The following is a 13,167-nucleotide window of genomic DNA, read 5'->3' as shown; positions in this document are numbered from 1 at the left end:
AGTCCACTAAAATACCCTCATATTTCGTGTAGAATTACACAAAATCAAAACAGCATATCTAATCTCTCTCTCTGTCTCTTCCCTCTTTTCTCGAGCTCTCTCGCCTTCAGCCACCATTGCACGTTGCCCTCTCAGCCGCACCTTGCCACTCGTCGCCAGTCGTTGCTCTTCACCGTTGCTGCCTGTTGCCGGCCTCCTCGTGCCGTGGCTTGACTTGAGCTCACCGCTGCTATTGCATCTTCTAAACCAATGAAATCCGACAAAATGGAGGTCCTTGACTTCGGATTCACGGCCGTGGACCTACACTCTCGCCAACCCCCCTGAGATGGATCCGGAGAGAGATGGAGACGAACCAGTGAGTAGCACAGTGGTGGCAAAGGTGGCGGAGGGTTCGTGACCTCGGGTTGGCGTAGGCAGCAGCATTGCAAGGGTCATGAAGGCGCGATGGAGATGGAGGCAACGCGGTCGAGCGGGTGGCTAGCTGCAAAGGGTTATGTGTGCTACCAATGGTTGGATCATAGTAGGACGAGAAGAAAGCAAAGGGAAATTAGGGAAAAAGAAAAGGAAAAGAAACAGAAGGAATAAGAATGAAAAATTGAAATGAAAGTAGGTAAGACACATATTGCCGTTCATTTTAAAATTGACTAATGTGCCAATCATTTAAAGTGGTAAATTTAACATTTCCGGAACTTTAGATGATCCTAGTCATTTTGGAATAGCAGCCAAAATTTTGATGGGGCTAAAAGCCTCCACCACCCTTATAAACTCCTACTCATTTCCTTCGATTTAGTAATTTGTTTTAAGGTAAATATGAGTAAAATCATTGTTTCATACGCTGCCTAAGAAAACTTCGATTTCTACAAACCAACGGGACTGCGTTCTTTATTTTAGCGTGCCGGTGCCCGCATGTCCGGCCCTCATAATTAGAGAGAAAGTTTTTTCTTCCCTCTCTTCTGGGAATACCCCCGAATTTTAACATTTTAGAGTTCAGATGAAGCAATTTTAGGACATGCTCAGATCCAAAAATCATCGTACATACTTAGCCTAAAAAAACTTTGATTTCCACTAATTGACATGATAAGGTTTTTTTTTTTTTGAAGACTTCTCTTTTCTGGATTTAGATGAACCCTTTTAAATTCAAGAACGTCTGGACATATTGAGGAGGCATCAGAGTGACATGAGCAAGAGATGTCTTCAATGTATAATAACATTCTGAACAAACATAGCCACACACGATTGGTTTGAAAAGGCCAGCGTTGGTGCATCTTCTGTCGTCGGCGAAACTTTTGAGTCTTTATGACTTCTTATATGTGGACTAGCCCTATGAATTACTTTGTATATGTTGTCATCGACCCCTGGTGTAAATGAGAAATGAGAATTATATCATCAAGCTCGTATGGTTAATTCTCATATGATTCCAAAAATGTGACTGTCAAAATAGTGAGAGTTGTCAACGAATTTGGCATCTCCGATAAAATCTTCTGCATCTCCAATAGAGTCTGCAGCATCACACTATATAATGCTAGCGTGAACACCTCCCTTATCAAGAGTTTGGTCTAATAGTTAAATCCTGTTTGCAATGGTATTTTCTTAAGGATGGTCTGTAATAGTTTTATAATGTTGCAGCTAACATACGTGCGGGCTCAATACATTAGAACCACTCTATTGAGGCATCGAGAGTTGGAGGTTCATTACATGACACAGGGTACACAAATTTAAAAAATTCCTTGAGGACATGAGAACGAGGTGGAATTCAAAGTGCAAGTTGTTCAAGAAGATATGTGAGGAGATGGGTACTAACGCTCTACTCCACCACTCATCATGGATGTTCCGATCTCTTGTCGTTGACACCACAATATTGGAGGATCGCTGAAGATTTTAAGAACTTATTATAGGTTTTCAATGCTACGAAGGATGCTTTGAGCACGGGCAATTATCTATCAAGCAACGAGCCATTCCGTTTCTTTTCATGATGTTGGTTGAATTGCGAACAAGGAGGGTGATCCCTTCTTCAATGAAGCAGTAATGGCCATAAAGACAAAATTCCTCATATATTCCAATGACATTCTGCCTGCTTTTTTTTTTTTTTTCCATCTAATGTCTCCAATCCGATATTCAATTTAGAAGGGCTCAAAACTCTCCTTGTTCCATGTTATCAAGGGTGATAACATCTAACTGAAACAAATATTGGCAATTGCGATGAGTTGGCACTAGAATATAAATGTTGCATACACCAATCGTTTCTATACGACGAGCTCCACACAAAGGACGGAAATGGCACCATCACCAGGCAATGCCCAAACACTTGTATGGTCTCATCTTCATAAGAAGAACATCCCATAGCCTTTCACTAGGTCTCGCCTTCATCTGCCAAATAGTTGGAGAAGTACTTAGGATCAGATTACTCCAAATTCATTCATAGAGTTGGCGAAGACAAAGTCAGCATCTTGAATAGTGAAAGAGGAGAGCCACCAGCCTTTTGATTCTTTCGACCGTGGCTTGTGACAAACTGACCCCACCAACATCTTCGGTACCATCTGAGCCCATGTTTAGTACCAGCCAATAGATCTCATACGACAATAGGTATAACTTGTTTGCAAAAAGTTCAAAACTGGCAATTGGAAGGCATGATAGGTTATTGCAACAATTGACTCCATAAGAAAGTGCCATGATCAAGAGGACAACACGAAACTATATCATCCAAATCATGACGAAGGATACGGAACCGAACAAATCAAATATTTATTAGACATTCTCTGTGGGTGTAATTTGTGCGTAATTATTATTAGGGCACCTCTTCGTAAATTTTTTTTAAAATTATCTGGAGATATCCTCGAACTTAAATTTGGTTCAATTGAACGAGTACTTTCATTAGTATTCCTCAATTAAGTTGTTACTATATCTAATATTTGGAAATAGAATTAGTTCAATCTTTTCTTTTTCATTTCGTTTTGGTAAAAACGGGGTCCGGGCCAACCGTGCATAAGCCCCTGCGTCCATCATCCCTGTCAAGTCTCTCTCTGTTCGATCATTCCATCCATCATTCCTGTCAAATCTATCTCTCTCTCTTTCAATCTCTCCATGATCATCCGATCTTTATTGATTTAGTCCAAATATTCTTGGCACAAATGCGATCATGGGAATCGTGGGTCTCCGTACACGCTTTACACAGTTGCGTTTCCTCTCTGCCATGAATATGTTCCCTCTTTCCTAGGAAAGACCTCGACAGTGTCAAGACACGAAAAAAATCTTCAGATTCCAGGAAAGCGCATCGTGCCTTTTCGCTCTCCTAGGAATTTCATCAAACATGGAAACCGCCCTTCGTGCTGCGGAACTTTCCCAATCTGGCAAAAAGGAAGCTTTCTCCCTAAAGGCAAAATGCAACACCAGCACGAGGAATCGAGATTCAATCGCGGGACGATTTTGGTCTGAACAGCATCAGCATCATTTTGTCCGAAGGGGAGAGGTAGGTGGAGAGATATGAGCCATCTTTAGTAAGACACGAGCACTGGACGTTGTTGGGCTTGTCGCGCACCGTTGAGATGGCAATATCTGACAGACCGACATGACAAGCTCACCGAACCTGAATGATATCGTGACATGTCATTGCGGAGACTCGTCCAATTATTGAGTAGCCGACACGGACTAATATGCTTTATCTGGTACTTTTCTTTTAGTAGCCCGTATTAGCACTTGAGCAAATAAAGAAGAATAACTATTTCTCGAGAGATCAAAACATATATACACTTGATTTGCACGCCAGGATGACTTAATCCAATTTTGGGTTTATAGCATCTCTAGGTCTTGATTTGAAAAGACCTTCTCCTCTTACATAGCTTGAATATGAAGCGTGAGAAGGCCCTAAATACATACGCCCTTTTTCACCAAATAATATTTGGGTTAATTAAAAAAAAAGTACCAAATTTATCTTGAGAGGCAATTTGGGCCTGAACTTTTTTTTGTCTGATAAAAAATCACAAATTTTCACTTAAATCCCAAATCTGGCCTTCGTGATGTGAAATTTTCAAATTGTTCGGGCTAGATTTGGGACTTGAGTGAATGTAAGTGATTTTTATTGAAACAAAAAAAAGTTCAAGTCAGAATTGTCACTCAAGGTAAATTTGGTGTTATTTTTTTTGGAATTAGAAATTTAAATTGGATTGATTGTGGTTATTCCTTTAAGATAGTGTTAAGAAATTCATTTCATATTTCTTTTTCTTTTTCACTCCCCTTCTAATTAATCGCAATTCTTCATGTGGATTTTCAATGGCCCCACTCCCCTCTTCAACTTATTTATGATTTAAAAGGAACAATTTGTAATCTAAACACATAAATTTCCTCTATCGAATTATCGTAACTTATGCATATCACTCTTCATTCCACTGATATTATAATTCACTCTCTTGAAATGTTCGACTTGATTCCTAATGTTTCGACTCCTCTTAATAGAACAACCCGAACACGGGCACGGCACGGTCGAACAAAGATTGATTCCAAGCATGTATATATGGCAAAGACAAAAAGAGGAACAACACCATGTTCATATGTCTAACTGGAGTTTGGGAGATAAAGGAAAACAAAATTGATTCAAAGAGCCCCAAAATGCTTGTAGGTTTCCTTTTTCGTCTCTCGAGGGTACTCATGCACTGGGTCTCTCTTTTGTGCTGCGATGGGAATATATGGAAATTTGGCGCGACATATAATTTGTGCTTCGATTGAACACACTTTGCCACTTGCTGTCCTCCTATTTGCGCCCTCCTCACTTTTCCTTCACCCAACAAAGGAAAGAAGCAGCAGCACGGGAGCATTTATCCAAAGCACAGAACTTCATGTGATTGGAATAAGGCTAGAAATCAAATATATGAACATGGCATAAGTTCATGGTCGTGCCGTGTCTTTACTAGAATAAATTTCATTCTGGTCGATATCGTGAGAAATTTGTTATGTAAAAGGGGAGCAATTGTGTTGAGTCCATTAATTTCAAGTTAGATGTGACATATTCGTATCGGTCTCGGTAAATTTTTGAAGGCATCGTGTTCCTAATCGCACTTTTAATGTACTACAAATGAGCACTCACATGTGATTCAAGCAAGAGGCCAAATTGCTCCTTTCTAGAAAAAGTGTTTAAGATGGCCTTAAGATCCGTTGATTCTTGCCCCCGAGATATTAGCCTGCCAAAACTTCCATGCTGAGAGGATAGTCAGACAATATTTTTCCCCATCTTTTTAATACTATTGATAATAAAAATCACTACACAGTTGATGAGATTTTAATATTTTTGGGGTGTGTTTGTTTGAGGAAAAGTATTTTCCGGGAGTTCATTTTCCGAACTTTCATCCGTTTGGTTCGCCGAAAATGATTAGTCAACCGAAAATACTTTCCGATCAAGGAAAATATTCATATATAAATTTAGGAAAATGAATTCTCTAATTTAAAAAGGTGAAATTTTTTTCCAGAATTTCTTATTTTGAATTTGTTAATATTATTTTTTTCTTTTCTTTCTTTTTTAAAATTTTTAATTTTCTTTCTTTTTTTCTTTTGTCTTTTTCCTTCTTCCTCCCTCTGCCGGTCGCCCGCTGGCATGGGCCGCCTCAGGCGAGGCCAAGGCTCGCTGGGATCTGAGGTCAAGCTCGCTAGATCCCGGCGAGCCTCGGTGAGCTCGACTCTCTCCAAAATTTGGCAAGGCTTGAGCTCGCCAGCCTCGCCCAAGGTTGGTTAGGTCAGCCCTCACCGGCCGTTGCCGAGGCCCGGCGACCAGCGGAGGGAGGAAGAACGAAAAAGAAAAAGAAAAAAGAAAAATTGAAAAACTAGTTAAAAATTTGATTTTTTTTTGCCTAAGATAAAGTTATGAGATTGAAATCATTTTCCAAATGAGATCCAAACACCATAAAATTTTTTCGATCAAAATTACCAAACAAAGGAAAATTAACCATTTTCTTGGAAAATGAATTCTAGGAAAACATTTTCCAAAAAAAATATTTTCCAGAAACGTTACGTTTTCCGTGAAACAAACGTACCCTTGAGATATATTATTTGTATATTATTGCCCTTCTTTTAGATAGCTTATGGTTCCAGGGGAAAAACAATATACTCAATTTAAGTTTGTATGATGAGGTTATACAACATCCCGATCCGTTCTACATGGGCTTAACTCCCACAAGTACTTCGAGTAATCATACAAGGTGATCAATAATGAATCACTTAAGAGAACATTCCATAAAAAAGGATATTTGCTCAAAACCCCCAAAACTTTGGTACAGTTGCATTATTGCCCCCGAATTTGGAAAAGTTATTGGTTATTCACCTAAACTTGGGCACAGTTGCGCAATAGCCTCGAACTTCAAAAAGTTACCTGTTACTCTTTTGAACTTTGATTTTGTTGTCAGTTACTAGTTTTTCCGTTTGTGATATTACCTGAAAATGGACCAACTCATTTTTTTGACCAAACCAACCTCAACGAAATTTTCTTAACTTTGTCAATCACGCATCCTCTCTATTATCTTAGCTTCATTAACCATTTACAAGGGATATTTGGGTGAGAAACCGGGCAAGTCCATTTTCAAATAACACTTAATGGCCATATAGATGGAAAATTAGTGATTCTACAAAAAAATCAAAAAAGTTCGGGGTCTATGGCGCAATTGTGCCAAAGTTCGAGGGGTTATTAATGACTTTTCATAGTTCGAGGACAATTGCACGCAGATGCCAAATTTCATGGGGGTTTCGATTATTTAAAAGAAAAACCATACATGTTGAACACATTTTTTCCAATGCCGATGAACATAGTATACATCCGAAGCACTTTTTAAGGTCTATCATCGGCTGGTCTCGTTACTTCCATGCAATCAAAACACAAAACTTGCTGCATCCAAGTCAATCATCTAATAATTATGATTAATTGGCCCGTGCTAGTCTTTTTTGTAGCTATTGAGAGAGAGAGAGATGGGTGGAAACTTGGCAATGGAAAAAAAAAACCAAAAGTCGGCTAGGATCGGGGGTCGGAAAAAGTCGGCTAGGAATTGGGGTGGTGGCGCAGGGCTCGGTCAACCCAGTTTCTATCCAAGAGCTGAGCGCTGCGATGGGCCGGGCCACGTCACCGACAGGCGAGACGCGTGTCCGACAGCCCTCCTCACCTCGCTCGCCACGTCAGCGGGGAACCAAGGTGTGGCTCACCTTCGCTTTCGGGGCTGACACAACCCCCGAGTGCCCAGCTGACAGCTCCGTACGGACCCGAACACCCTCGCCTAAAACGCTGTATATATTTATGTGCAAAACCAGCAGACTTTTGACACCCCATGCCTTCCTCTTCCTCAGCTAGCTAAAATTAACTTGCTCTCTCTCTCTCTCCCTCTCACACATACACACATACAGAGACACATACACTTCGTTCAGATCGTCTTCGATGGAGCTTTCTCCTTTATTAATGGGGTTCAGTGAGCATCGTCTGGAGCCCACGAAAGGTGGTGATCATGAGGAGCATGTGATCGTGTCTTCTTCTTCTTCTTCTTCTTCTTCTTTCAGTGCCATTTGAAGAAAGGGTCTGTTCATCGAAATCTTGCCAAGTTTCTTCATTGGGTTCTTTAATCATCTGCCGATATCCGAGGACAGGATGTTGGACGACGTGCTGCATCCGCCTCAACAGCTTCCAACTGTAAAATTATTCTCTTTCGCTCCGAATCCGTCTCTGTTCCTTATTCTTTTCTGTACATACATACGATGCATGCGCGCATTGCGTTTCATTAATCATGCAATTTTCTCTGCAAAAGAAAGAGGCAGGATTTTGATTGCAAGGCATGAAGCTTTCTTCCGTTGTTCTGTTCTCTTTTCGGTCATAAGTTCTGGTTTCTTTTCAGTCTTCGTTCGACAAATTCTTGTTGTTCAGACATGGAGTTGCATCTGTTGTTCTGCAGGATGATATGTCGAGCCCGTTAAGTGCTCAACTGTTAGAACTTTGCGACCCCGAATTATTTTCGGAAAGTATACAGAACTCTGAGATCACATCGTGTTCAAACTGCTGCTATGAAGATTTCCCTGATTCCTCCAAATTTTCTTTACCTGAAGATTCGCAAAACTTTGGCGATCTCCTGCAGGAAGACTATGGAATCAATACTAACACGATGGCCACGACTCCAACCACGATTACAAGTAACACCACGACCGCCGCCACTATTAACTATAATGGAAATCAGACAGCAATCTTTGGTCTGCAAGAAGATATCAATAATGACATTTCTGCTTCGATTGATTTCTCTCCCTCCCCTCCGTTTTTGGTTTCCCCATTCGTCTGTCCTCAACAAGACCACCTGATGATGGATTTCCCTTCAGTGCAGCTGACAGAAAACCAACTTCCACTGACCAATAGCACTGACAGGCTACCAAATTGTACTTGCGAAACTATGTCGCCGTTAATTGGCCCTCCATTGATTGCCTCAGTGTTCAAACATGATTGCTTGTCCTCTGTGCCTCCATAAATTCCTTTGGGCCCTGCGTCGCCTTCGTGCTCCTTCATTGGCCCGATGACGTACATGCCGGGGAATATGACTGGCACATTATCTTCAGATAGCTCGGGGATCTTCTCAGGAAGTGTTCTGATAAAAGCAGAATTGCAAACTCGAGATTTGGATTACCAGGCTGACAATAACGGTGGAATCTTTTGCTCAGATCCGACCCAGGTGCTTATTCCTGAGGACATGCAGGTATTGACAAGATTTTACAGCACGTTATACTTCATTTTGAATATGAAGTTTAAAGTTTAATGCAGTTGGTACGCTCATGGCATTAGATCTTATGTGCTCTTGTAGCATTCGTGGTGGATTAGAACAAATTCTCATGGCTTCTTGCCAATTTGATACCGTGCAAGGCATTTTGTGCTGAGAGCCAAAAGCTGATGAATGGGAATTCGAGTTCTGCACCTTTCGCAACAGATATTTCAAACTTAGGAAACTCAACTTACAAAGTAAGAAAGCTCTCGGTTGAGCAGAGGAAGGAGAAGATCTATCGGTACATGAAGAAGAGGAACGAAAGGAACTTCAGCAAGAAGATTAAGGTCTTCATTCTCGTCTTCTCTCACATTATTCATGCATTAGTTTACCTTTTGTAGGAGATTAACTTTAGGTGAAGAAATTTTCCTAGTATCTGCAGTATGCATGCCGCAAAACTTTGGCAGACAGCTGTCCACGAGTGAGAGGGAGATTCGCAAAGAATGAGGAATTCGGGGAAAACTCTAGGCTTGCTTGTGGCCATCTTGAGGATGATGAAAAGGATGAAGTGAGAATAATTTTCCTGGCAATCTGTGGTTCTATAGAAACTTTCCGAGATCAAGCGATGCCTTGCGAATCGTGATATCTTTGAGGAAGACGAGAACAAATAAATAATCATCACAAACCTGATAAATATCCTGACCTGATCATATCCTATTCGAAATATATATAACACATCCTTGGCTTTTGTTTCAGGTGGTTGTGAAAGAAGATGACATGACGGATTCATCTGATATCTTTGCTCATATCAGTGGAGTCAATTCCTTCAACTGCTCAATCCAATCTTGGATTTGAATAGCCAGATCTTACAGACCCAAGCAATTCCATTACTCAGTTTTTGCAGGACTCGGTGAAGCCCGGATCTCTGTTTCTGCAGACCGGTCAACTAACAAGAATTAGTGTATCAATACATGAGTCAGGATTAATTAGTATGGCAATAAGGATTAATGTACTTTTGTATATAGGATCTGTATGTTATAAAGAGTATTAATTAGACTGTGTAGACCTGAAACTGGGAAGGAGATAATCACCAATTGGATGATGAAGAAACACAGATGATGTTACTATATTGAAAATATATGTAGATACATAACACTATATATATGGTTACATGTATACAAAGTAAAGCAAGGAAGTTAATTTTGACACCTTAGACAACGTCGGGGACTTGTTATGTATGGTTAGATGTTTCTGAGACCGTGAACTCTCTTCAAAGAGATATTTGTGTTTTACTATGGATACGGCTCAGCGTATTAGGAATTCAAATTTCGCGTAACTTCATGTTTCTCAATGCACAAATACATTCATGTAATTCAATTTTTTGTCCCAATGCTTCGATAAGCATTCTAAATTTCCCCAGAAAATTTTCATTAAAATTATATCGATCTTTCACAATGCTATTGTTCCGTTCCCAAAAATCGGGATCCATTTTGGGCCGATAAGTTTCAATAAGCATTGGTAAATATCGAACTGCTAAGCTTTTGCCAGGATTCTTGGCTGTTTGTGGTGTTTTTGATACATGGTCCCATTACTCTCATGTCATAGGACGTGGTTTTAGTCTTAAAAATTCTGAAAAGACCTTTTGGCCTCAAGAAGCTAATCGTATATGCAATCAACTCGGTAAAATTCCATCTCACCTTCCACTCATTGTACTGATGGAGGAGTTCCTTTCTCAGTATAACGTGGAGATCCTTTGGAAGCTTTGGTGAGCATGGCAATTTGATTTGCATTGTCCTCTTCCTAGCAATCTCCTGTCTCTTATCTTCAGTGGAAGATCACTGGTCTCTGTCTTCTCCGTGTGAATGTGCTGCTATCTCGTTAGATTTCCTGGACAAGTTTCCCTTTCAGGTGCAATGACGGCTCTCCCTCTGAATGGGCGGTATTGCTTATAAACAAATTGTTGTTTTTGCTTGGGCAGCTGTCCGTGCATCAACTTGCATTTCTGCATTAATGATAATTGTCGCACACTTTCAGCGAGTCATTTTTTATTGATATTGTAGTTTCCTCTAATTCTGTTAGAAGTTGTGCTTGCTCCAATCTGAGATTTGACTCTGGCTCCTAGATGTGGTATACTCTTGGCATAAAGCAAAAGCTGGATCTGATCATCCCCGTTTCAGTGGGCAGTCTTTTTCTCTGTGGTGACTCTGGCTGCTTGATGTGGTTATTGTGCATTCTCAACAATGGCTCTGTAAATGAATATTTTCTTATCCCGCTATGATTGTCGAAAAAATTTGGAGATCATGTTTGCAATTTCATCAATGTGCTCAGCAGGACTTTTACCAATCTGTTGGGAAATTTTCAGGTAGAGCTTGACAGTACATTCTGTCAATGTTCTGTTATCCTGTGCGCGACTCTCTTCACAGTTGTTTCTTTAGTCTCAGAGCTAGTCGCATACATAACTCGATCCTCTCTCCTTCGAGTTCGTGCTCATGCATGTTATTGGCAAAGTAGTGTGATCCTTCCTTTGATTAACTTGGTTTGTCCCTGTAATCACGCTTCAAAAATATACATTTACATGCAATTGTTTATTGTTCAAAGTCAACTTGTTTCATATCCCCTGTATGCTTTTTTGAAATGATAAAACCACTTTTGATCGCTAAATTTGAGCATTTTTTTCCGATCAAATCCTCTCAACTTTTAGTTTGTCTCATCAAGTCATTGAATTTGTATAGCTCTTTCTAATTAAACCCCTTCTGCTCAGAATGTAATTAATTGGAACTGACATACCTTATTCGTACGTGAACTTTTGCATTTTTCACTATTCTATTTTCATCACCTACGTATTCTTTCTATCCTCAATTTTTTTTAGCATACTATTTGATTACTACGAACACACCAACAAAATTTTAGCCTATTACATTTAATTAGTATTTCTCTAACAAATTCTACTGTCCAGGGGTGATTTGGACAACTCTATATAACGAGTCGCAGGAATCTGATCCAATATAAAATTTAAATTTGTTGATGAAGGCTTTGCTTAAATAATGCATATTTAGTACAAAGAACACGAAGTAATTCCTCATGTCCCTCTTTGTCCCATGTCACCCAATCACATTGCCTTCTCGTGCCATTCTTGTTTGATTTCCCCTGGATAAGGATTACGTCGCGCGACAAGAATCTGAATGATTTTCTAATTACAGTCTCAATCCCAGGATGGTTAATGTTCATTTTTTGTTTGTCTAGTTTTAATTGGTCTTAGGTGATTGCTTAAAAAAATAAATTCTTTTTAGTTACATCACACCAAAAAGATTTGACAACCCTAAAAATATTTGTAATGTTTTTTTGCGTGTATTAAAGTTAGGAGTTAAATAAAGGAAGCAAATCGAATTGGGAAAATTGTCCAAGAAGTCCTAAACCTATTGTACAGCGGCCAATTCAATCCTAAACCTTTCAATCGTGACAATTTAGTCCTAAACCTATTGACTATTTGTAATTTAGTCCTAAACTTTTTAGCGAATTGCTGATTTAGTCCTTTCGGTTAATTTTGGCTAGAAATCGTTGACGTTGCGATCCAGTCGGCGCTAGTCGTCCTACATGGTGCCGATCGTAGCAAGAGCTTGTGAGCCTTCACCAAATCCGGCGAGGGCCACGACGCCTTCGCTAGATCTGGCGAGGCGAGGGTGTCGCGGCCCTCACCCAAGCCATCGTAGGCTACAGTGAGGGCGGGCGACAGCTCACGACGCCCTCACCAGCCACAGCGAGGACTCACTAGCCCTCAACAGATCTGGCGAAGGTGTCGCGGCACTTGCCGGATTTAGTGAAGGCTTGCAAGCCCTCGCTATTGTCAGCGAGGGCATCAAGAGCCCTTGTCGGCCCTCAGCCGGCGAGCTCAACGAAGAAGAAGAACGGGAAAAAAAAAGAAGAAGGAAAAGAAAAGAAAAGAATAAAAGTAAAATAATCAATAAAAATCAATAAAAAATTTGATTTTTTTTTAAAAAATAGAAAATTATCCACATCTACGCCGCATAGGACGGCTGGCACCAACTGGACCGCCGTGTCAGTGATTTTCGGCCAAAATTAATCGGAATGATTAAATTATCAATTCAATTTAATTCAATTTTTTTAAAAAATTTGAAAATTATCCTTGTCAGCGCCATGTAGGATGACCGGCGCCGACTGGACCGCAACGTCAATAATTTCCAGCCAAAATTAGCCGAGATGACTAAATTAGCAATTCGCTAAAAGGTTTAGAATTAAATTAACAAATAGTCAATAGGTTTAGGACTAAATTGGCACGATTGAAAGATTTAGGACTGAATTGACAACTTTTTAAAATGTTTAGGACTGAATTGGCCGCCGTACAATAGGTTTAGGGTTTTTTGGACAATTTTTCCAAATCGAATTACAATTGAATGGGGCTATACATGCAGGAAATTTGGTTAGCGTGGGAGGAAAAGTTGGTTTGCTG

At 40.1% G+C, this 13,167-nt stretch overlaps 2 protein-coding genes across 3 annotated transcripts in view; both read left to right on the top strand.

Annotated features, from left to right (window-relative positions):
• Nucleotides 1-13,167, top strand: part of LOC115691434 (probable LRR receptor-like serine/threonine-protein kinase At3g47570) — an 82,031-nt gene that overhangs the window by 61,592 nt on the left and 7,272 nt on the right. The window lies entirely within an intron of this gene.
• LOC115691445 (uncharacterized) lies at nt 7,339-8,690 on the top strand. 2 transcript variants are annotated; one of them, XR_008814587.1, is made up of 2 exons: nt 7,339-7,538; nt 7,911-8,047. XR_008814587.1 is itself a non-coding variant. In XM_056303455.1 (2 exons), the coding sequence occupies exons 1-2, from the start codon at nt 7,610-7,612 to the stop codon at nt 8,469-8,471; spliced, it is 603 nt and encodes a 200-aa protein (XP_056159430.1). In that variant the 5' UTR covers nt 7,339-7,609; the 3' UTR covers nt 8,472-8,690. The 2 variants fall into 2 exon arrangements, 1 of the variants encoding a protein (XP_056159430.1); XM_056303455.1 differs by having other exon boundaries at nt 7,339-7,651; nt 7,911-8,690.

Source organism: Syzygium oleosum, unplaced genomic scaffold, assembly GCF_021117445.2.
Source record: "Syzygium oleosum isolate NSW1041296 unplaced genomic scaffold, Sole_v2.1 Sole_v2.27, whole genome shotgun sequence".
Classification (NCBI taxonomy): domain Eukaryota; kingdom Viridiplantae; phylum Streptophyta; class Magnoliopsida; order Myrtales; family Myrtaceae; genus Syzygium; species Syzygium oleosum.
Note: the sequence above shows the minus strand (reverse complement) of the source record. Positions and strands in the feature narration are given on the sequence as shown.